Source organism: Globicephala melas, chromosome 13 (genome assembly GCF_963455315.2).
Source record: "Globicephala melas chromosome 13, mGloMel1.2, whole genome shotgun sequence".
In the NCBI taxonomy this organism is placed as follows: Eukaryota; Metazoa; Chordata; class Mammalia; order Artiodactyla; family Delphinidae; genus Globicephala; species Globicephala melas.
In genome coordinates this window covers 43,329,675-43,355,438 of record NC_083326.1, presented here as the reverse complement: position 1 = coordinate 43,355,438, position 25,764 = coordinate 43,329,675, and the positions used below count along the sequence as shown (strand labels likewise).

At 37.7% G+C, this 25,764-nt stretch overlaps 1 protein-coding gene across 1 annotated transcript in view; it reads right to left on the bottom strand.

Moving 5' to 3' along the window:
• The window catches only part of LOC115863558 (desmocollin-2), a 32,203-nt gene extending 8,831 nt beyond the window's left edge, over window positions 1-23,372 (bottom strand). The window contains exons 1-11 of the mRNA XM_030876462.2: window positions 23,042-23,372; window positions 16,504-16,588; window positions 15,414-15,613; window positions 14,183-14,302; window positions 12,743-12,898; window positions 11,347-11,491; window positions 10,187-10,353; window positions 5,918-6,052; window positions 5,481-5,666; window positions 3,807-4,057; window positions 3,536-3,678 (exon numbers count right to left, since the gene is read on the bottom strand). Coding sequence (XP_030732322.2) covers window positions 3,536-3,678; window positions 3,807-4,057; window positions 5,481-5,666; window positions 5,918-6,052; window positions 10,187-10,353; window positions 11,347-11,491; window positions 12,743-12,898; window positions 14,183-14,302; window positions 15,414-15,613; window positions 16,504-16,588; window positions 23,042-23,110 — 1,657 coding nt within the window. The 5' untranslated portion in view covers window positions 23,111-23,372. The remainder of the gene's footprint in view (window positions 1-3,535; window positions 3,679-3,806; window positions 4,058-5,480; window positions 5,667-5,917; window positions 6,053-10,186; window positions 10,354-11,346; window positions 11,492-12,742; window positions 12,899-14,182; window positions 14,303-15,413; window positions 15,614-16,503; window positions 16,589-23,041) is intronic.
• Between the last annotated feature and the right edge of the window lie 2,392 nt (window positions 23,373-25,764).

Genomic DNA, 25,764 nt, shown 5'->3' with positions numbered 1-25,764 from the left:
CTCCCATTTAATGTAAGCTTGCAAATTAAAATTCCTGAATGAGCAAGATTAATGCTTAAAGGAAAACCAACAAAATCAACAATCAGAAGATTAATTCACTCTATGCAAGATATCTTCGAAACACGTATATTTACTATCTTCAAAAGCATAAAGAAGGTTAACTGTTTAAATAAGCATGAAAATGACACTGAAATTCCAGTAGAAATAACATTCATCTAACAGGGACTCTAGAAAAAAAGGATAAATAGAATGGTAGGGAAGTAATACTCAAAGAAATACTTGCTGAGACTATCCCAGAATTAAAGGAAAAAAATGGATCTTCTAAAATATATTCTGACTGTAGTGCTGGGTAAATAAAAATAAATTCTCAGCATAAGACTGAATTAAAACTATATATAGAACACAACCTAGAGAACTATAAAAGTTATCTGGATGTATTACCTATAAAGAGACAATAATTAAACAGACAGTAGAATATGAGTGAGCAACAAGTAATGCCAAAAGATGATGGAGTACCACTTGCAGGGTACTGAGGGAAAGAAGGGGTTAACTCAAAATTCTAAACCAAGTCAAATGATCAAATCAAGCATGAGAACAATATTAAAATATTTTTCAGAACAATAAAACTGACAGGGTTTATCACCCACAATGCACCATTGAAGGAACTAGTAAAGGATATAGTTGAGCAGGAAGAAAAGGGAACTAGGAGAGAAGAAATGAGATACAAGAAACAATGCAACTATCTCTCACTTTGGATAACTTTTATTTATTTATTTATTAATTTTTTGCGGTACGCGGGCCTCTCACTGTTGTGGCCTCTCCCGTTGCGGAGCACAGGCTCCAGACGCGCAGGCTCAGCGGCCATGGCTCACGGGCCTAACCGCTCCGCGGCATGTGGGATCTTCCCAGACCGGGGCACGAACCTGTGTCCCCTGCATCGGCAGGCGGACTCTCAACCACTGTACCACCAGGGAAGCCCTGGACAACTTTTAAAGAAAAGACAGAGACACAAAGGAAGCAGGGAGACATGTATACATGTATTTTATCCATCTGACAAACTTTTCTATTAGGACAGAATAATCTCGTCTCTCAAATTCTCTCGTTCTTATGCCATGTGGTATTTTCTTGCTCTGACAATTGGATTGCAAGATGTCTTGACCATTTCTTTCCATTTGAGGCCACACACGGTGTTGAAAACACATGTCTTACTGATTAAATCTGGTTAATTATAAAGTCTTTAAAAACTGACCTCGGGACTTCCCTGGTGGCACAGTGGTTAAGAATCCACCTGCCAACGCAGGGAACACGGGTTCGATCCCTGGTCTGGGAAGATTCCACATGCTGCGCAGCAACTAAGCCTGTGCACCACAACTACTGAGCCTGTGCCCTAGAGCCCGGGCGCCTAGAGCCCGCTCTCTGCAACAAAGACAAGCCACTGCAATGAGAAGCCCGCGCACTACAACAAAGAGTAGCCCCCACCCACCACAACTAGAGAAAGCCCGCGCGCAGCAACGGAGACCCAATGCAGCCAAAAATAAATTAATTAATTAAAAAAAAAATTGACCTCTACAGTGTTTGCTGTGCTACCACGGTGCTAAATGCTTGAATTTCCCTTCCATGAAATATTTAGAGTTGTTCAATAAACTCCATTGTTTTTGCACATTGTGATGAGTAGTGGACAATATTTCAACCAAAGATTTTAGACATCTAACTCAGTGTTTCACAGCTCTGCTTTTCATCTGTTAATAAATAATATTCTTTTATTCACTGGAACGTATGCATGCAATGCTCACCTTCTAATATTAATATAATTCTATACGGGTAAATATCAATTCCTAAAATGAAGTCTTGGAAGGTGAGTTACCTATGGGTCCATGATTTATGTGCATGGCACTCTTCTGATAAATGTTTTTTAAAAGTTTGAAAGCACACTCCTCCTCCCCAAAGTTAGAATCTTACAACAAAAGTAGAAACCTAAAACTCAGCTATACAGAGGAAACACCTGGGCGAAACTGCCAACTGAGGTTAGATTGAGAAGAGAAGAGAAATTGAACTTAAAGCTTAAGAGCGAGCTCTGTTTAGAAGAGGAGAAGGAAGTAAAACTAGAATGCATGTAGATAAGAGAGAAATGTGTGGAAAAGTTGAGACATAGAATCCTTGAGGGAGAGTTTTAAAAAGAGGAAACAAGCGCTGTAGGAAAGTAGGAGAGGGAGTGAGCACAGGCTCAGAGGTCAGTGCTCACAGGAGAGAACATTTCTTGTACGGAAGCAGCAGCTGGGAGGGCTCAAAGGGAATGAGCCAGGATAGATTTTAAAAAAGGTAAAAGACAAAAACAAATAAAAAACATACTTTAGTATGATCTCAGTTCAGAAAATAAAAAGATGTGGAGTTATTTATCCCCCACCAGCTTCAAAAGAAATTAATGGAAAAGGCCCTGTTACACATTTATTCTCGACCACAATGATGATTAACCGTGCCTCTCTTCTAAAGGCCATAAAAACATTTGTTCAACAGAGGAAAATGTAGAATAAAATTACATCCAAAATCTCTCATTCCAGACAGTAATTTTTATCTCATTGATAAAAACGATTTGCCAAGTGCAATTAAAAATGTAAAAATAATGGATTTGATTTTCATATTATTTCTCTTCTTTTCACTTGCTTTGACCAAAAAGCATGTTTCGACAAAGGGACAAAGGAAGTTGAGGCCTTAAAGGGCAGTCTTTAATTGGTTGAAGTTAAATTAACAATGATTACAACTTTACCAATTCAATCAATGGATATGAGCCATTTCTCTTTAATTTAGAAAAAGTTGAAATATCTAAAACATCTTCCAAAATCACTTCTAAATTCTAATTTTGCAAGCTATAGTATAATAATTTATGTTTACTGTAGTTAACATTTTTATTTTACAGAGGCAAAAAGTTCAAATGTATATTACGGTAAAATTATATTTTATGCAGTAAAAGGATCTCATTCCTAATCATTGTGCTCACATTCCAATTTTACAGGGCTCATAGAAAATGATTTTCCATTTTATGTGATTTTGTGGATTCACAGAATTCTTCTAATTTTATAATATCAGAATACTAACCCCCAAGTATATTGTCAGTTTCCTGTAGAAAGATATAACTTTTTGAGTACTGACCTATGAGGCAGTAAGTATGTTCTCTCTGTAATAAATTTTCCTGTCAAAGTGAATATTTTAAGAGATATGACTAAGTAAATTGAAGCTAATTTTTCTAAAGTAATTTTCTCAATTTTTAATGATTATTTAATTTTAATAAATTATAGTCTCAAGTATTTTCTATGACTAAATTATTTTATACCGTAATTACATACAAAACTGAGGGTACTATTAGAAAGCAGACATGAGTTAATAAATTATAGCAAACCTCTCAATTACTCTATTTGTCATCTGGGGTGAAATAAATTTTGAGAATGTATGCAGCTGACTTAAAAATGTATGTTGTTTAAAAACTGAGGATGTCTGGAGTTGGGGGTGTATACAGCTGGCTTAAACACAAAGTTCTTACCTTCGTCTGAGGCAAGGATTGTGATATTATATATACCATTTCTGATGGTCTTTGCCTCTCTATCCAGGCTTCTTAAAATTGTGATTGATCCTGAGTTTTCATCAACACTGACCCATCCTTCTGGATCACTTAATTTCTCATACCTGTAAGTAATGATGAATTAAAATAGCAAAATGGATCGTAAGCCAAATTACAATACTGGTATCACAATAAGTTATACATTTTAAAGACATGGTAAATTTGAAATCAACTAAAATAGAATTACAAGTACCTTATGCCACTGCTACTATTTGTTTCCGGGTCATGTGCTTTATATCCAATGTCCTTTGTGCTCACTGGTACATTTTCTTTAATACGAACAATTTGCACTGCAGGGCGACACTCAGGGCCTTCATCCTGATTTTTTACACGAACAGTGACTGTCGCCATGCTCCCGGTTGATCTCGAACTAGCAAAAATTGGAGCTTCATTAACTACACTGATTTGTAGGGTCATCTCTTGTTTTTCTTCGTAATTCAGTGGCTACAAAAGCAAGCGTGTTGGAAATCAGATCAAGAAATAGTACTTGGCAATGTGAACTAGTGTGTAACTAGTTAGCTGTGGAAATATGTAAATGCTGTGTCGGGAACAGTCATGAAAATATTAAACATATACCCACAGATATGATGGTGGTGGAAGGAGGGAAATCCTTCAACTGATTGAGCATTTGGGTGGAGCCAGCAAAAAAAAAAAAAAAAAAAATTCCTCAACTGCAAATTTAACAAAAGTAATATTATAGGTCCCGATGGCGATTTCAGATAGTATTTAATGAAATACTATTTGAAATATTACTTTAGGGACTCCGTACCCTAATCAACAGTAATTTACTAGTCCATTAATTTTGGAACCACTTTTCCTACCCTTCTGAGATGAGTACAATTATTCGTACCTGGTTTGGGGTAGAAAACGTGGGTCAAATTTTATGAAATGTATTCAAGATAAGAGAGACAAGAAAATAGAAAGCTTATGGGCTTTACACTTTCCTTTTTAATCTCTTTTATCCCAGTTACTCTCTAAAACATGGGTAGTACCAAGTTTAATGGAAGGTTTTCATTTTATTTTGCCTGATATCTAAAGAAAGAGATAAGATTTAAGGGACAATCCCTTTGCTGTTTTGAAATAGAAATTAACCCACAAACTGCAGCTAATTTTCATCATTGTAAGAAAAAAAGAATTCGTCATGTTTGATCCATTCTCCTTGTGAATATGTACAGCAGGGAAGCTACAGAGACCCAGGATAGAATCATGTTTTAGTTAGAGGCAGCAGAAATAAGCCCATGGTTTTGTCCAAAACCAGAGCTCAGATCACTTTATGGGCTAACTCTGCCTCCTGAATTCGCAGTGATGTCTTCTGAGATAATTGTAGAATATTATTAGAAAGAGGTTTTAGAAGTATTTACATCTTCAAATGGGTGAGGATTCCCATTTTGAACCAGGAAGCTAAGAATGTAATGTACACTGGATACAGATGAACAGATCTATAAACAGCTTTCCTATGGGTCTGACCAGGAATAACTCATCATCTGGGAAATTCAGTAATTAAGTACAGGCTCCTGGACACAGCTATAGATAGAATAGACTAGGAAAGTTTGGCAGTGTCCCACTGGTGTCAAAGCTGTGCTAGTTTTTTAATTGTTAAGAGATACTGGTTACAAAGTGGGTACTATATCGTATTCATTGAACATGCATATATAATCATTTTAAACTATCATGCCTTTATAAAAAAAACTTCTCCAAAATTTGTATATTCATCCCACTATATATATGAAAAACATAGTGTTTACATTTACCTAAATATCTATTTTATTCCTACATTTACCATAATTCCTTTCTTTTCATTAAGCTCTAGTATGCTAATCTGTGACATTATAAGCTACAAATAACTAATTTCCTAAGTTATTCTTACCTTAACCACACACAGAACTCCTTCATTGGTTTTGGGATCTGTTACAATTTTAAAATTTCCATTTTCATTGCCCTTTAAAATGGTATAATTAGCTCTCCAATTAGCAGTATTAATTAAATCCTTATCTGTAACGGCAACACGTAAGATTTCCACATCAACTCTATTTTCCTCCACTGATACCTCATACTAAAATAATAAAAAACAAAAAAAAAAAGTTTAATTAGTAACTCTCACAAAAACAAAACACCAGGTAAAGCCAGCCCAGTTCTTCTAATTTCTAAAGTACTATGTTAACATGACTTTAAACCCCAAGTCCAAACTACTGACACGTGGCTGGGAATACTTCCTTTGAAATCATGGGGCATGGGTGGAGGTGCACATATGTAGCAACTAACACTACATTGTACATTTTTCTTTTATTAATATCACACACTTACAGATAAACGGTTGAATGTTGGCAAGTTGTCATTCACATCTCCAATATTAATGATGCAAGTTGCAGTTGTGTGCAAACCAAAATATTGACCATCCATGTCTTGTACTTTTATTTTCAATTGGTATTTATCAGTTACCTGAAAAGTAAGTATTAATTACTGAGTGAAAGCAACATTGTAAATGAAATCTTAATTTACACTCTATAATTTCCCTTGCATTCAAAATTTAAGAGGTACACTATTAGATTTCATAGTTTTCATGTACTGGCAGAAGAACAATTTCCTCACACTAGTAATTTTCAATTAATTTACAAAAATAGAGTAGTTTCTCAAATTGAAAGTGCTACTCATGGAAGTAACTGGTTTTAGCATTACTTAACAGAAAGAGAAGATATAGTCATAGTACATTTTAAATTGCCTAGTAATTAATCAAAATCGTTATCTCCTATGCAAAGTACATTCTTATATTCAAAAATACACAACAGTGACTCTATACCAGTCTCGTAATGAAGCAATAAAGGTATCCTCCTGTAAAAAAAGGTGGATTTTAAATATTTACTTTACATTTACTAAAAGATCATTAAATTAGCATGAAAACAAAGTTCTGGAACTATGTAATTTTTTCTTCTTCATGGAAAATAGATTCTGGTTCTTAAGCGTTTTCCGTTCTTCAGAGATTGCAGAAGGCTCATCACTGGTTTTAAAAAATGTGTATCTCCGGGCTTCCCTGGTGGCGCAGTGGTTGAGAGTCCGCCTGCCGATGCAGGGGACACGGGTTCGTGCCCCAGTCTGGGAAGATCTCACATGCCGCGGAGCGGCTGGGCCCGTGAGCCATGGCCGCTAAGCCTGCGCGTCCAGAGCCTGTGCTCCGCGGCGGGAGAGGCCACAACAGTGAGAGCCCTGCGTACCGCAAAAAAAAAAAAAAAAGTGTATCTCCTCATAATGGTTTCATTTGTCACAAGTGTTGAGATATGGAAGGATTAACAACAACACTAATAATAATGTCTCTGGACTGAACATTAGGAGGCTTGGGTTCTACTTCCAAGTTCAAAAATAACAAATGTACTCTTGGGCAGTTGGAAACGTATTTTTCCCTAGCTTTCCTCTTCTATAAAATTATAACAACACCTTCCTTTATAATTCACCTCTTTTCATAAGATTAAATTATATGTAAAAAACTATCCTAACTGTCCACCTAGAATATTCACCCTTCTCTTAAAAAGCCACCTTCTTTGGGCTTCCCTGATGGCACAGTGGTTAAGAATCCACCTGCCAATGCAGGGGACACGGGTTCGAGCCCTTGTCCGGGAAGATCCCACATGCCGCGGAGCAACTAAGCCCGTGTGCCACAGCTACTGAGCCTGTGCTCTAGAGCCCGCGAGCCACAACTACTGAGCCTGCGTGCCGCAACTACTGAAGCTCGCGTGCCTAGAGCCCGTGCTCCGCAACAAAAGAAACCACTGCAATGAGAAGCCCGCGCACCGCAACGGAGTAGCTCCCACTTACCGCAACTAGAGAAAGCCCTCGTGCAGCTATGAAGACCCAAAGTAGCCAAAAATAAAATTAATTAATTAATTTTTTAAAAAAGCCACCTTCTTCCCTTTAGATCTCTTAAACTTTCTAGCCCTCATGTATTACCCAAAATAAAACTAATATTTCTCTCGATCACTATGCTTTTTACAAACCCAATTTTTCCCAATTTATTCTTCTCTCATAATCAGTCACATGAGAGTTAAAAATTCATGGCCTTATTTCATTAAAAAAATTTTAAAAGCTCATACTAGTATTACGTATGGGAGGGAATATGTATTCTGTTTGTAATAAACTATGATTTATTGGGAATGATCAACTGGCTGATAAAACAAAGAAAGAAATCAAGTTTGGGACCTAAATATTAACTTGTGATATCTTCAGATGGAAGAAAAATTCTGATGTTTAAAGAGCTTAAAGGGCTGAAGGCCAACAATAAAAAAAATTGGAAACCTGGGATCAGAAAGTGAGTCCAGAGCTCTCTTGGGTAAAAGCACTCCAAGACTCCTTCATTAGTCAAATGTTTTCCACTGATTTATCAGAAGGATCTATTCAAGGCTTGATGATAAAAGAGAATTTGGTCTATAATCTGCTCTTTCTGAGCACATAAATTCCATGAAGAATCTGTATAATTCGTAGAGCTGTGACAGCAATTCATTCATTCAACAAACGAAATTGCATTCTTCACTGGCACGTACTCATGGTAAAAATAAATAAATTATAAAATTGAATTAAAATTAAAATTTACCTAGGAATGTCCTTGTAAATGCAGTAAAAATGATTAATTTTAATAAATTTTATTAGATTTCAACCCATAGTCTATCTAAAGAAATGGGAGGTATATATAAAGCACTTCTGCATAACATAGTATGATGTTCTTTTCATGGAAAAGTACTTGTGTGATTGATTTATAAGCTGAACTAGCTATCGGGTTTTTTTTCATAGAATACCATTTTTACATGAAAGACACCTATGGTTATTCAGACTGGTATATTTGGAAGACATTTTGTCATAGGTAAGGTGAATATGTCATTTCAAGGAAAACAGCTATTTGTTGCCAATGGTCAATTGGAGTTTTCAAGCCAAAATGAGGATTCCGGAAAACTTTTATGATATTAATCGTGATATTAATGGAGATGAGGAGGTGATTTTTTCCAATATTGTTTAATTAGATGTGTCAATATTTGGAGGATCTACATAACTCAGTGAGTCAATATTTCCCATATGACTAATGCACGATGTTACAAAATCACACATGGTAAACTATCCACTCATAGCAGAAGAAAGACCAATGTATTTTGATGTAACAAAGTAGGAAAGTTCATGGACAAGGCTTCTTCAGAGTGCACATTGCAAAACCCATTTATGACACTACCACTTGTCAAGATTTGGTGTATCAAAGAAGACTATCCACGATGATCTGAAATTACTGTTAACATACTCTTTTCTAACTTCATATCATGTTGGATTTTCTTTACATACTTCGACTAAAACTATATAACAGACTGAATGCAGGAGATGTGAGAATCCATTGGTCTTATACTAAGTCAGGTATTGAAGAGATTTAGAAAATGCATAATAATGCCACTCTTCTCACTAAATTACTTATTGTTTTAGAAATGTAATCATTTCTTATAAAAATATTATTTACATTAACATGTAATATATTATTTTAATTGGGTAAATAAATACATAGTTTAAACTTTTATAGTTTTAAACACTTACAGATTAAATAGTGATAAATATAACCCACATAAACAAAAGATCTTTGGAATTTCCAATAATATTTAAGACTGTAAAGGGGTCTGAGACCAGAAAAGTTGCAGACCACTTCTCTAATCCATGCGAGAGGGAGAGGAAATGAATCGATATGAGATTTAGGAATCAAAGAAAAACGTGACAAACACATATTACTATATTTTAATATTAAGGATTATAAACGTAGGAAGTAGGCCAGAATAAAGGTTTGGTGGAGGAGGTAATAGTTTAATAACAAAATGAACAATTACTAAACTGGGGTAGTTGCAGTAGAAATGGACAGAATGTGACTGTTACGATCACTTTGGAGTCAATATCAAATGCTTTGGAAAGTAATTTGATCTGCAAGAGGAGACATCAAATACAATTTTGAGAACATGAATCCAAGGTGACATTAGAAAAAATGTGTGAAGGAAAAGAAGGTACTAATGGCATTTTAACTAGAGAACATGGGAAGGAGAGCATGTTTAGAAGGAAAGAAGAATTCATTTCTAGATGTACTGAATCTTAGGTACTTGTGAAATGTTCAAATAAGGATTTCTAGCAGTCAACTGAAAATGTTAAACCAGAGATCAGAGACAGATAAACTTTCATTTAATCTATGTAAGGGGAAAGAGTGTAGATGAGATTGTTGATGAAGAAATGACACAGATAGAAAAAGAAGCATTGTTATCTGTAGATAAGAAAATTCTGAAAGTTTTACTTTTCATATATGACATTTCTTGTTTTTTACAACTATAAATATGTTTATATTAGGAAATTTGATTTTATAAAACATACAATTCAGGAGAGAATGAATTAGCGGTTCAAATTCAGAGCACTGCAAGGTCAATGACCTCCATCAACCTACCTAAAATAATTTTTGTTAAATTAGATTCACAACATGCTTTTCAAAAGCACATCTGCAGGTGGTATACAGAGATATGCAGGTACTGCTAAGTAGCCATGTGATAATCAGGCTTTATTTGTTAATATTTATGTTACCTCTCTGTCTAGCCGAGATGATGTTGTGGTGATCACACCTGTAGCTGGCTGCATAAAAAAGAGGGTGGGTGATGCTGGTAACTGCTCGATGATAGAGTACATTAGACGCGTGTGCAGTGTGTCAGGCTCATCTTTGTCAGTTGCACAAACCTGTCCCACGGTAGTACCTACATATAGAAAAATCCTCTTTAATTTCAAAAACTTTTACAGTTTCAACTTTCCCTTTATTTGACTCTTCTCCATCTACCACAAAAAAGTTTTGGACCACATAATTGATAATAGTAATAGGTTTTATACATTTTCAGACTTCTATATAAAATAGCACTTACTTTTAAATATCCCAGCGTTCCAACATTTTGGAATTTGGTAACCATATTTGTATTTACTGTATTTATTGTATAAATTTATAAATGTTGATAATATCCCTCCATGGCCTTTGTATTCCTGGACTAAAGAATTCCAATTATTCTTTAACCTTTTTCTATTTGTAAGCCTACACTTAAATTGATCATATGGGTCAGTTTGCTCTGAAAATTCTTGGTTTAGTTAGATTTTTCTAAAGGAAGACTCAAAATCTGCATTCCGACTCCTAGTTGAAATGGTCAATTTTCAAAAGATTGAGAAAATATATTATTCTCCATGACCTTTATGATAATGCTCAGAATACTGTCTATCATTTAATCACTATAGAACATCAGCCAGCTCTCTTCAAGGCCAAGACATCCGTTGCTCAAAGACTTACTCTTTTTTAGAAAAGAATATTCTAAAAATATTCTTAGAATATTTAGAAAATATGGTCTCTTAAAAGTATTTATTTTACCTCACACAGGAAGGCAAAGTAACATTGAGTCACTCCTATTTTTCAGGCACTGTGCTTGGCCTTCAAGGTATATTGTGCTTCATTTAACCTTCAAAACAACCTTGTATATTAATATCCCATTTTACAGATGAGGAAACCAAGGCTTGTCAAGATTAGGAAACTTGCCCAGGGTCATGTCAGACAGCTAGCAAAAGGCAGGGTAAAATGCCACCTACAGCCGCCCGTCTGGCAAGTCCCTTGTTCTTGGCAGCAGGATGTGCCACCTCCCAGTGGCCAGAGTGAAACTCAGCTAATGAATTTAAACATTCAGTTGCCGTGTATTGCCACGGTGGGTACTCACCAACTCTGCAGTTTTCAGTAACATTAAAAATGTAAGTTGTTTCTGTAAAAATTGGGAAGTTATCATTCTCATCCTCGATTCTGATTAGTAGGGTCAGTGGATATTCTGGAGTATATCCATCCTTAGTTGTTGCAAAGGCAACTAGCTGTGAAGAGAGTAAAATGGAAAAAAAAAAAGCTACGGTTCAAACTTGCTTTCGCTTTGGCTTTCATTTGGAGACTGTTCAGCATCACAGTGTGGATTTCACCATTTGTTACTGTTTTGGGATGTGAACATAACCTTAATGCCAGAAGAGATGGTTAATTTCATGATGCACTATAGCATTTTATGTTTAAATTTATCTAATATAATAACATAGCTAAATTTGGTTACCTCACCATTGCTGTATTGTTGTTCATGAGTGTAAGGGTTTTTATTATTATTTTCCCGAAAGTGTCTTGAGAACTATTTTGCTTTGTTTGAAAGTTTCAGGTGCATGAATTTTAAATACAATTTTCTGGATCTTTTATAACTTTGAATTCTTAGGATTCCAAATTCCCCAGGTGCAGTTAACTGAGATATTATTTTATTTTCTAATTAGAATTTTAGGCATATTGATGATTGTATTTAGATAACTTTCTTCATAAGAATTTTTTAATTTAAAAAGGGGGGAGTCAGGAATGGACCAAATGAGTGGTTATAAATTGGGTCTAGAATGCGATTTATTCTTTTGATTTTATAATATGAATTTCAATTCCAATTTTTCTCATAACAGCTATCATAGAAAGAACAGACCATCACAGGTACTTAGAAGGTCATGTTGTAGTAATTCTAAAGCTAAGTAATTACATCATCCAAAATAGATATAAAATAATTAAAACTAAGTTAAGCAAAATGACCAGCTCCTGTTGGAAAATCAACACAACATTAGGTTAAATTCTTATATATTAACGCTCATCCCACCACAGGAGGTTGCTTAGATGATGAAAAGACCTAGTTATCCTAGTTAAGCACTGTCCACACTCCCTACTTGCTCACCACAAGTTAACTTTCTCTCATTGCAAAGGTACCAAGGCTTAACTTCTGAACTTGACTTACCTCCTATGGTATCACTCTCAGTACCATAAAGAGGTTCACAGATCTTTTCTGCCAAATAAATAACTACTGTTCAAAGTGGTACTCTTTTTTTCTTTTGAAAAGAAAAATAGTAAACTGTAATTCCCAGAACAATCTATAGAATCGAAGGCTATTTATTCTATAAAATTCTTTTTGCTGCCAGTCAGGTCTGTACTATCAGATGTACCCAGAGCACGGATGCCAAAAGTCAGAAAACAGTCAAGAGTAAATGAATTGAGGAAGGGAGACGAAATAGCCACGTTTAATTTTACTAATACAATATGTAAACTTTAGACTTTACCTCAAAAGATGGATATATTTCACGATCTACAGGACGAGTACAAAACAGGTTTCCAGTATCTCTCTCTACATAAAATAAATTTAGAGGTTCTTTGTCAACTCCAGGCCCACTTATGGAATAGTAAATAGTGTAGTTTTGTGCTGTATCAGATTGAATCTAGAAAGTAGACATCATATACATAAAAGACAAATTTGTATTTCAGCAAAACTTTCATTTATATACTTATGCAATCATACTGACATTTTACAATAAGTAATTGCCCTCTTTAATTTATTATTATGTCTGAATAAAAAGCAGCAATCGAATAAGGAAGACTAATAATTGTGAAATTCAAGAGCAAGGCATGAGGAAAATAATGTAATAGCATCTTAGCTTTCCAGAATAACTAAGAAGTACTTTAAAGGCTACGTGTAACTACATGGATCAAGCATTTTGGACTTTCCCTGTCTTAGATAACAAAGTATTCTGAGCATGAAAAGTTATCCTTCTGTCAAAGTTTTACACCTCAAGTTTTATTATATATAACATAATATTTGAGACACTGGGTTTAAAGTATACTGTCGGCAGGCAAACATCTGGAAAGTGGTTTCCTTAATTAGTTTTTGTTATTTCTCAGCATCTTCTCTATTATAGGGGCTAAATGGGAGGATGAAAATGAGTGAGAATGGAAATGATGTAATATCCTGGCAAGTGTGCTACTTTGGTATTTGATTCAAAAAGAAAATTTTTTTCCAAATTGTTTTCATCCTCTTAGTAGGATCCTTATCTATTAGGATGACTAACAATTATTTTCTAACAATTTCTTTCTCAACTTTAAAATGCTCTTTTCTCAGCTGCATTGAATTTGTTGATGGGATATAAACAAGGATTCTCTCTCACCATTTCAAGAACTGGGGGAAAAGAAACCTAAGAGCTAGACTGAATGGTAGTGACCACTGATAAGGGAGGAAGGAAAGAAGATTTGCTGGGGTTTCCACTAAAAATGAAACAGGGGAGAGAAAATGTGGATCCAGTATGATTTAAGCAGTGGACCTGGGAAGAAACCATGGAAAGGTGTATGTGTCTTTCCCCTTTATGGCATTTGACCTGTCATCAACAATTTCATCCTTTGTTATGGAAGATGTTTTGGGATTTTCTAGACTATGCCCAGGCTCTGAGATACCCTTGATGATATGAAAATTCATTAAGGAAGCATGCGTTTGACAGTGCTATATGGGTTTTACAGTTTTATAAATGGCTTTTGCATGACTAAAACTGCAAAAAAAAAGTATACATAGGTATAGAGAGATGCATTTATACCATATATTGAAACATATGATAGACATACTCACCCATACATTCATACACACATACTTTTTAAATAACTGCATACTCATTGTCTAAATTTTTTACAAAGATGGAAACCATAGACTCTCACAGTGGAAGGAAAGTAAATTATACCTGTTGAAGAAAGAGTGGGAAAGGACCCAAGGAATTCTCAGACACTGAACAAGGAATAGGAGCCCATCTTCTCTTGGCACGTATTAGAACTTTTTCTTGAGAACGCCTTTTCCTCAGTACCTCAATTTAGAAGACAAAAAAATATTAATAATAAATATTACTTATTTAAAAGCCAACGACTACTTTATTTTCAAACTTTAAAACTCTGATACATCTTTCTCCTCTCATGAGGATTAGCTGGGGAGGCGTAAGACCATGGTAGTGCTTGAAAACCAAACGAAATGTCAATACTAGAAAAAAAATAACCAAGAAATCCCTGCCCTAACTGTTATCACAGCAATCCTATTGAGAAAATAACTTGGTGGGAACATGGAAGAGAGAGAGATGAAATTGGAAGCCTAGAAGCAAAACTGAAAAAAAAAAACACTGTACTGTTGCCACACTGCCATGCAAAAACATGGGAGGAGACATATGCAAAGAATGTAAGTAGACAGGTGCCCTTCTAAATTTAGCGTAAGCATCTTCCACTCACCGGCAACTAGGAAGAGCCAGGGGACCAACAGAGAGATCTGTGTCAGAACGAGGAGAGAAACATGGTGACAACTCTCAAACAGCTGTCATGAGTAATGGCCAGTGGTTGAATGAAGTCATTTTGATCTTGGATGTCAAAAAGTCATAAGTATGTGTGAAGTCCAAACCTTAACCTAAAATAGTCCTTCATTTTCTAAGACTAAAAATTATGCTAAGATACATGAGACCTATCTCTGGATGCCTCATGTATCTCAGAGTAATTAACCATGTCATGACGCTATACTGCTGCCCAGAGTAGGACACCATCCTAAGTCATTAACATGCCATATGAGTTCTTGAATAATTAAAAGCTACAAAGTCCAAGTTATATACAAATATCTTAAACAATAATGTTTCTTGTTTTGGAAACCTATTCCACAGTGAAGATCAAGAAATTCTTCCCTGTGTCTAATCTCAAGTTCTCATGCTGTCCCATATCCCAATTTCTCCTTTTATGTCCCAAATAAAAAGAAATTATAATCTGTGATAACATATGTTGAACAACCCTTTTCCATTTCAAAAATGTTAACTTGAGTCATGGCTTTTATTCTTCTTCAAGCTAAATTATTCCATATCTTTTTTGATTCACATCTTCCCTGGTCATGTTAGTTCCACCTGAAGAAAACAGTTCGTCATACTTCATTTTTATACTTTGGTATACCTTTGTTTGTTGCTCTAAAAGGACAAGTATTTTCTTCTCTTCTTGGGTCTCTGTGTTGGAAAGTAATATGGTAAAAGATCTCTTCGCTGAGGACAAAAGAATGGCATTTGTTGTATAGACTGAACCATCTTCTAAAATTTGGAAATCAGGATCACTTGAATGAATTAGATTTGCAGATTTAAAGCACTCCTTCAGGTTAACTGTAGAAAATGTACACAGCAATCATTTGTAAGGTAAAACAAAGCAATATACAGCTTTAACAGTAAGCTATGCATTTGAGGTGGGGCAGTCAAAAACTTTAATTACACTGACACTTGTAAGTTTTGCATTTTTAAAAGGATATATGAAACTATACGGTTAATTCAGTTGTGCTAAACTAAACGTATCCATCACTTCTGATACCTACTTCACAGCCTTTTAAAGAAGAGACATTTGTTCTGAAATCAAAGCATGTGAACTCTACAGTCTGAATATTAAACTCACACCAAAAAAGTTTTTCTTTATTAACTGAAACTAGCCACAGAGCAATACATGAGAACACTTAAAACAAGTTAAACAGAATCTAGAGATTAAAACTGGTAGTTATTACATTAAATTATTACTGAACTCTTTGCATCTGTTGTTAAATAGTCATCGTATTCTGTGTCTTCATTGGTCTGATCTTTTGGTATACATTTGAGTTATATGAAAAAAATAACTGAAAAAAAAATATGTGGAAGTAAATGTTGTAAGATGCCCAAATATTTTAGGATAAAAATCCAAAAACAACACCTTTAAACTCAAAAAATAGTTTCAATACTATTTCTCAATTTCATAGACGTGTTATAACATATACCATATCCTTCGTCTAACGTAAATATTAGTAATTACTCAAACTAAACAATCTTAACTACTTTATATAATCATGTTTTTCAATAAAGTACAATATTCCGTTCATTGGATTGACACCATATATATTTTTTAAAAAGTATTGGAATGTACTATATTAGTTTTAACTATTAGTTCCAATAGAGTTATCCTCCTGAAGATTACACTAATTTTACAAGATCAACCAAATTAGGATTTATTACATATTCTGGCAGTTTCTTACCTCTACCAATATATTTTACAGCATCTAGTTTGGAGGGAACATGTAGTGTCACTGTTTTGCAGGCATCACAGGCAAATGTTAAGATCTAAAAAAATCAGTATTATACATTAAAAAGAGCCTTTTCATGTGTACATAGTTTATACAAATTTGTATAATTATAAATCTGTTTATATAATTAGCAAAATAAAATAAAAAGCATACACTGGATTAAGAATTCAGAAAAAAACTGCATAGAAGAGAAGAATAAAAACAACAGACTAAGAGCCATGGATCCCTCCCTCACAAAGCATGTAAACTCAGAGAATTGCTTATCCTCTTGGGCTTTGTTTCCTAGTCTGTAAAATGAAGTTAATAATCATTTCACTAACTTAGTGGATATACTGAGAAACCAATGACACCCTTTTGTGGGAAAGCACTGGAAACTATTAGGAAGGCAGCACAGGTATGTAAAAGGAAAGAGAAACAAAAACAAATTTAATGAGCCAGCAAGTTGTTTCAATTAACTGTCAACTGTCTATGAGTTTTGTTACCAAATCAAAAATATCCTAAAGAAAATTCCAATGCTTTTAAAGAGAAGCACTGACTCATTGCCATGGAGTGACTTAAAAAGTATTTACATATGACCCCACGCATATAAGCACACGACTTTGAAATATGAACTTATTTTGAAGTTCTCAATAATGAGAATTAAGGTCAGTGTTAAAAGTATTTCACTTAAAAAATTTAAATGATTTAGTGATTTATGCTGAACCAATTCCAATACAATACATATTTGAGCACACTGAAAATAAATTCTGTTCTCTCTAAAAATTTATAATGGATGCTTCTGAAAGTTTCACAGTTTTTTGCAAAGGTTTTTGACAAAAAGCAAAACAGCCAACCAGCATTTACACTGTTATTTAAACTTTTATTTTTTGGGGACGTACCGCACGGCCTGCAGGATCTTAGTTCCCCCACCAGGGATCGAACCCATACTCCCTGCAGTGGAAGCTCAGAGTCTTAACCGCTGGACCGCCAGGGAAGTCCCTACACTGTTACTTAAAAGTCTATAAACATAAATTAAAATCGTCAAAATTTGGATGAAAATTTTTATTTCCAAAATACACTAAAGACCCTTTAAGTATCTAATTTAAATTATGTATGAAGGACCAAGCATGGCAGAGATTACATTTCATTTGGAACTCAGAGATGGACGTGACAAAGAAACTGTACTTGAATTACAAATAAAAAGATGAAAAGAATCTTCCTTGGTTGCATAGCCCAGAGAGAATAGGAGTAGAATCAGACATGTGAAGAGTCCAGCTCAAGGTGACAGAAGGCATACACCCACTGATTCATTCAACCAACATTTCTTGGTTTCTGCCTAGGTGCCAAGAAGTGTTCAAAGGCTACTACGGTGAACAAAGAGAACTCGACCTCACAGAGATTATTTTACCCTAAAAGACAAAAAGTAAATACACAAATGCACAAAGGTCACACAATGCCAAGAGTAAGTGTTACGAGAAAAATAAAACAGGAAGAGAGGGTGATAAAGACCAGAAACTTGAGTGAAAGCAGGATGCAAACCAGTTCACTAACTGGGGAAGAGTCTTCCAGGTGGAGTGAAAAGCCAGGCCAAAGGCCCTGGGAGGGGACTTCACCTGGTGCCTTGAAGGAACAAAAAGAAGGGTATAGCAGTAAACACAGTGAGGGAAGAGTGAGAGGACATGATATTGAAGAGACAATCATAGGCATATCATGTAGGGTCTAAAAGGCCACAGTAAGGAGTGCAGATTTTATTCTGAGGGCAAAGAGAAGCACAGTAGGTTTAGACACTGTGGAGTGGTGTCACGTGGTGAGCATTTACACAGACTCATTCCGGTGGCCATGTGAGATCAGACTATGGGGAAGACAGAGTGGAAGCAAGGAGACCCATTGGGAGGAATCTATCTGAGAGGAGAGGTGGTGACTTGGACTAAGGTAAAAACGATGGAAAATGTGAGAAGTGGCCGAATTAAGACAATATTTCAGATAACAGTATCCTGGACATCCAGTCATTCATGCATTCAACAAATACTTACTGAATGTTCTAATATGTACTAGACACAGAGCAGTAAAAGGGATTCTCATGAAACATTCAATTCAAGGATAAGACTTATTTGTAATTTCAATAATGGAGGATAAAAGCTATGACAGGGAAGTACAGGATGCTTTGGGAGAGCACTAGCAACCAGCCTCCTCTAAGAGCCAGGTGAAGAGGGGCAACAAGTTAGCCATGTCACAGGGAGGCAGAGCTTGTATGCTGCAAACATAGGAACTGCATATGCAAAGGCCCAGAGATGACACAGACTTGAAAATGCAATTTGCGATGGTTGATGCATATAGCACAAGAGGGACAGGAGTTTAAAATGGATTCACAGAAGTAGGTGTGGGACAGGTCCTGAACAGCCTTAACAAAGTACACATATAGATTTTTCTTCCTAAAGATAATAAGAAACCAAAGATTTGTTTTAAGCAGATAAATTACATAGCAGCTTTCTATTTGAATAAGGTTAACTCTGACCAGTGTGACGAATGAAGTAGGGGAACAATTTTCATTTCCAATAATGGGACTTAGGGCATTCAGTCCAACCCCCAGGCCAAAACTAACAATGATGGATACATGTTTTTAAACCATCCTAAAACCATCCAGCTAGGCAAAAACTGAGGATAAAGCTGGAACACAGTAGTAACCAGAAACAACTTCTAATCTGAAAAGATTAGATTCTGGCTTTTTGGCCTCAAGAGAGGGGAGTGAAATCAAAGCACAGACCTGCCTAAGATCTAAGAGAAGATCTGTCCACATTAATCTGGATCCCCAAATGCGAAACCTTCATTGTAAGAGTAAGCTAGTAGTAAACTGGTCCTCACATGGATTTGTGATCCACATTCACATCACTCATTTGTTCTAGGAAACACAAGCCGCTAATTAGTTTAAAGAAGCCCTGGCATGTGACCAGCACCATAGGTGATGAAAACCATTTGACCAAGTCAATAACCATTCTTAAATTTTTAAAAAAAGTGCCCCCAATAAGAATTGATAAGTGCTACTTCAATAGAATTATATTATAATGACATCATCAATGGAAAAGCATTAGCAGTAGCCTCACTAAACTCAGAAACAAGGTAGACTTCCCAAGGGTCATCATCTACAGCTAACATTACATTAAAGTATATTAGGCAAGAGAATGATATTAGATGGCATATGAATTGAAAAGAAAGAGGTTAAAAAGAACCACTATTTGCATTTGATATGACTATTTATCTGGAAAACCCAAGGAAATTAACCACAAAACAATAAGAAATTCATAAGGGAGCAGAAACAGCTATTAAAATACAGAAATCATTAGTCATCATACACATAAACAAAATCTGTTAAACAATATAATGGAAAAGAAGAAATCATTTTCAAAAGTGATAAAAAGTTAGAATACCAAAAAGTAAACTTAACAAGAAACATGTAAAGTTTATTTGAGAAAAACCTGAAACTATTTCTGAAGGACACAAAAGCAGACTTGAACAAAAGAAATATATATTATTGTTTTGGATAGTAAAAAATCAACAACGTAAGTATATCAATTTACACTAAGTTAAATTATAAAGTTTATGATCCCAAAAAAAATCCCATTGGGCTTCCCAGGTGGCACAGTGGTTAAGAGTCCGCCTGCCGATGCAGGGGACACAGGTTCGTGCCCCGGTCCCGGAAGATCCCACATGCCGCGGAGCGGCTGGGCCCGTGAGCCATGGCCGCTGAGCCTGCGCATCTGGAGGCTGTGCTCCGCAATGGGAGAGGCCACAACAGTGAGAGGCCCGCGCACCGCAAAAAAAAAAAAAAAAAAATCCCATCAATATTTTTTCTGGAACTAGACAAGCTGATATAAAATGTAATAAGGAAAAATAAACAATTAAAGATAGAAACATTATGAAAAAGAAAAGCAATGAAAGGATATTAGCTTTAGCAGATACTGAAAGGTCTTATGAAGTCTCAATAATTAAAACAATGCAGTATTTGGTATATGAATAGACGGAAAGAGAGTAGATGCATATAAATTGGAAAGGAAGAAGTAAAAGTTTCTATTTACATTTGTTACAATTGTATATAGACCATAGGGGTTGTAACTTTTTGTTAACACTCACTAGCCATTTATGAGTTTCTATTTCTCCACATTCTTGCCTACAGAGCCTGTTGTCAAACTTCTGGATGTTTGCCAAATGAGAAATGATATTTCAATGTATTTCTTTCTCTTTTTTTTGTAATACCATTTTTAAATTATTTATTTGTTTGTTTTTTTAAAGATTTTTTTGATATAGACCATTTTTTTCTTTTTTCCTTTAACATCTTTATTAGAGTATAATTGCTTTACAACCAATGTAGTTTTAAATTCATCTTTCCTCACTATAAGTAAGGCTGAAATATTTTATGGGACATTTTTATTACTTTATGGTTTTTCAGGTCCATGTTCATGCTGGACTTCTTGATTTAGAAGAGCTCCAACCACAAGATGGAATTGTATAAGGAATGATTTCGATTTAGCAGTGGAGATCCCTGATGACCTTAGAGAGACAGAAACTTCATTAGGTGTTTAGGTAGAGGCAGCGTTCAAGTGGTTACTAAATGTGTGAGGTGAGGCAAGATGAGGAAGTTGGGAGAAGCTGATTCACAGAAGGGTGATGGAAGGGAAATGTAAGGGGTGTCCCCCAAGCCATTTTTATTTAGTAATGTTCCTACTTTTCTTTAACACGTCTATCACACATGAGGCTCACAACCACAACAAGCATCTGAGGCTAGCAGGACTTTGCACAGACATGCACATGAGCATCAGAACAGCTTAAGACCCACCAAGCCTTCCAGCCAGAATGCAGTAGGATGAGGGGGGTAGCCACAGCCACCCCACTTCTGGCCTATCCAGCTTTGAAGCTAAGGAAGGCCAAAGAATGAGGATTATTCAACTTTATTCAACTTTATTATTATTCCCTTATATGTGCTTTCTTCTAAAAAGGAAGTGAGAACACACGGAAAGTTGTGTGTGTCAGTATATAAGATCAAAGCTATTTATGGCCTGTGCCTTTTAGTACCCGTGCCTAATCATGCCTTTTCCTTCAAGGGCAATGTTTAAAAAGAAGTGTCAAAAAAAAAAAAAAGTGTCAACTTTATTAAGAATCTAAGCAAAATCCGTTCCTCTTGTCATCAAAGACATATCTTACGACCGTTATTTACTCCCTTCTTGATTTCCTCAGCTGTGAACTATTACTTGCTGTGCACCCGGCCCTGTGTATGTTATTAATGTGCCCCGGTAATTTAGTTAAGAGTTTGAAGTCCCTGGAGTTCCATGGGAAAGGCATTCTAATAATAGTAACAACTACAATTTCATTAGTTAAAAACTTCAGGACTTCGTTGTAAAACGAGAGCGGTAGAGTAAGGGAAATTACACGGATATTTCCCGCCGCCAGTTGCACCCCTCCCAGAAGGAATCCTCCCTCTGTCTGTTCTCCAGGTTCGTCCCCTTGTCCTTCAGGGTTAGGGACTGGAGCCCTAACGCCTGCGGCTCAACGTGAACGGACACTATGCGCTTTGACCTCTGTACTTGGTCTATGTTAATTTTGTCCTTCCAGGGGACCCAGGAAGCCCTGACTGGGGAACCTCTGATCCCAGTCTCCCAGGGGCTGCTCTCCCCGCACTGGATTCCTATGCCTTGAGGTCCCCCAAAGAGACCTCGGTCTTTCCTGCCAGGGAGGGGGGCTATCCCTTCCGAATAAGGCCACCTCCTTTTTCCCGCCCAGCTTTGGGGTCTTTGCTATTGGGTTCTTTAAAGCGGGAAGGAAACTAGAGCTGGAGGGCTTGGCGGGGGATGGGGGAGCGGGGAGAATCTGTATGCCTCCGAGGCGAGAGATCGGGAAAGCCACTTCCCCGAAGTTCAAGGGGGATGAAATCTCACGTGCTGACAAACAATGGAAACCGTACCAAGGACCACCGAGGGCCGGCCCATCTACTATCTTTAGGCGCAGAGGGTGGAGACCGCCCCAGCCCCAGCTCTTCCCTCCCCCCTTCACTCACACACTAAGATCAAAAGGCGCCTAGTTCTTTCACCCAAGGACCTGCGATTTCGATCCCCAGCGGCTCCCCTCGTCTGCGGCCGGAGCTCGGCACTGAGGTCGAATGGACTGCCCCGCCCGGGGAGGTGCGCGAGGCGCAGAGGAGCAGCGCGGGGCGCGCAGCGCTCGCCGGCTTGTACCCAGAGGCCACGGTTTGGGACGGGCGTTTGCAGCCGCTCATCTGCCTGCGCTGATCACATCTACCGGAGACAACCTTCTCCTCCCCTGCGGGATCGCTGCGCCCAGCTCGCTCTCCTCTGTCTGTCCTCCCCCGTCCCCCAGCCTACGGCACTTTTTTCAGTCAGCCCCAGGCCCAAGAACCCCCGCATGGGCCGCCGCCACCACCGACCCCCGCCCCCAAAGTTTCCCCTCCCTCCCCCATGGGTGCGTGCGCCCACTCGGGACCGGGGTCCGGGCAGCCACTCACCGCGAGGGTCAGCAGGAGTTGCCAGCAAAGGGCTCCGCTCGCGGAGCCTGTGGGTCGCGCTGCCGCCATGGGAGGACTCGGAGGCAGGTCGCCGGCCGAGGCACCCGGAAGGCCGGGGTGGGAAGGCGCAGCCGGGCGAAGGGCCGCGGGCCAGGCGCAGGCTGGGCCGGCCGCGCAGGAGTGCGAGGCAGAGAACGTGGCGCGCGGAGGGAGCTGCTTTTTTTCTCGGTTTTTCTGAAGCTTCTGCGTCTCACCCCAGGAGCTTTTCCTCTGACCGAGGGTGGGGTTCCAGGCGCGTCCGAAACACACCGATCGGCCCCTCCTTGGTATTTTCTCAAGTCTTTATTTCTGGAAGAACGCCAACAGGTGGGAACTCCCTCTCGCCGCCACCCTTTTTCTGTGCTAGGTGTTTCTCACCGACGGACACCACCCATATGCCCCATCTCCCCACCGCCCCGGTATCCGCCTTGAGGATTAACAGCTGGCCCTGCCCAGCAGAAGTCCTGACTGTACAGAGACTCGGTCCCCGAGCGCGTCCTGCCGCAGGAGGGGGCGCGCTCCCGGCCCCGACTCCGCCCCGTGCGCAGCGGCCAGTTTCAGACCCGCAAAGGCCGCCTGGGAGCTGGAGAGGTCGCGTTTTGTGTCACAGCTAACTAAGGCCCGCCTATTAGAGGGTTGACCCCAGGTAGACTGTTTTATACACTCTTTGCTGGAGTTAATTTACTGCAGACATCCAAGTGCAATTCAGACAGAGGTTTCATCTGTGGCACACCTTTCTTGGGGTCTTGTTTGGTTGTTGTTGGTCTTTTTTTTTTAACAGAAATGTCCTGGCCAGTATAGCAATGATACAAGGAAATTACAATAATTAATCAATTAAAATAAGGGAATCCAGGCATCAAGGGTGAGTTACTACTGAAAATACATCTTGTAGACGTCGGTTAAATGTGGGCCTACTGATTTCATCCAAGACCTTCCTTTGTCACAGTTAAAGCCAACCACTGACCTTCTTGTAACTTACCTCCTAAATTGGACTCCTGGACGTCTGAGATTTCTCTCTTCCCTTCCCACCATAAAAACCAGAGTTCGTGGTAAGAAAAGAAAAAGAACAGGATAAAATGTATGTTTTGGTTTGAAGTATACTTAAACTAGATGAATTATAGGAGTACTTAACCTGGAAGATTAAAATATAAAAGAGGTATGCTTGCAGCTCTTCAGAAAAGCAATGACAGGGCATTCTGAATCTCCTGCACCTCTTTTCAATTATAGCTTAAACCAGGGAATTCTGACCACAAAGGAGAAACTTGTCTGTTCCATTTCATTTGGTTTGTCTCCACAGGGATGTGTGGAGAAAACTTGTTTGAAAAGCCAGCCGTGATACAGTTCAGCTCTTGAAAACATGTACAGTCCTAATACCATTATACACAGAGCCAAAATTATTATAATATTGACCATATACTTAAATTCAAAAGTATTGTCAAACAGTACCCGCGTTACATTCTATGTATTAGTCCCATGCTCTATTTTATTAATGAATGACACATAATGAGCTGTTCTGTTATCTCCATGTATATAAAATTTATCATTGAATCTTTGCTTGTAAAATAAGCCTGGGTCATCAGCACGAGACTATGGTTGACATCGTTCTGTTTCCATAATTTTTTAACCCTCATGTTTTTTCCAGCAATGCTTTCATAAACACACCTCATCCTATTAATGAAGATATCATGATCTCTAGCGTGAAGCTTTCCAGAGGAAGAGAAGCAAGCTAGTTTCAGGTTTAAGAAATCTACTCAGGGGGCTTCCCTGGTGGCGCAGTGGTTGAGAGTCCGCCTGCCGATGCAGGGGACACGGGTTCGTGCCCCGGTCTGGGAGGATCCCACATGCTGCGGAGCGGCTGGGCGCGTGAGCCATGGCCTCTGAGCCTGCGCGTCCGGAGCTTGTGCTCCGCAAAGGGAGAGGCCACAACAGTGAGAGGCCCGCGTACAGCAGAAAAAAAAAAAAAAAAAAAAGAAAAGAAATCTACTCAGGCTGTCATCATACCCCTTGACAATAGGACATTTCCAAACTCTTGCCTACCCCTCAACCTTTAATGCCTAAGGGTAGCTCATGTTTTTCCACATTCCAGAAAAGGGGAGAAGAGCAATTTGAAAAGAATTCGCCTTAGATATTTATTTTCATCTTTCACATTATGTAACTGATTGAGGCTACTAAGATGGTGATTTGTTTGTTTCATTATGATTCTTTAAACAAAGAAATGAATTATAAACTCTAAACAAGGGGCCCAATTAATTTAATAGATTTAAATTAGACTATATGGCTTCTGAAATAGATTCTTCTATACTACAGTCTTGAAACAACAGGTATAAATTTGAAGAGACAATGAAATATGGGAAGATGAAATTTTTAAGTATGTCTTTTGGCTGTGAAGATGATTTTGCTGACTTGAACTGGGTTTCCATTCTGCTATAGTAAAGAGTGCACCGGACCAAAAGTCAGGACCAAGTTCCTTTGTGTCTTGGGCCACTCATGTAACCTTAGCGCTCAGCACGCCTGTTTGTTAAGTAAGATAATTAAAGTAATACTAGATGCTGTCTATGGCACCTTCCACATCTAAAATTAAACTACTTAGACTCCTTGTGGCTTATTTTTGAGAAGTTGGCTGGAAATAGGTTTTCCTTTCCAAGTAGAAAGTCAGAACCAGAATTGTCCTTAAAAAACTGAAC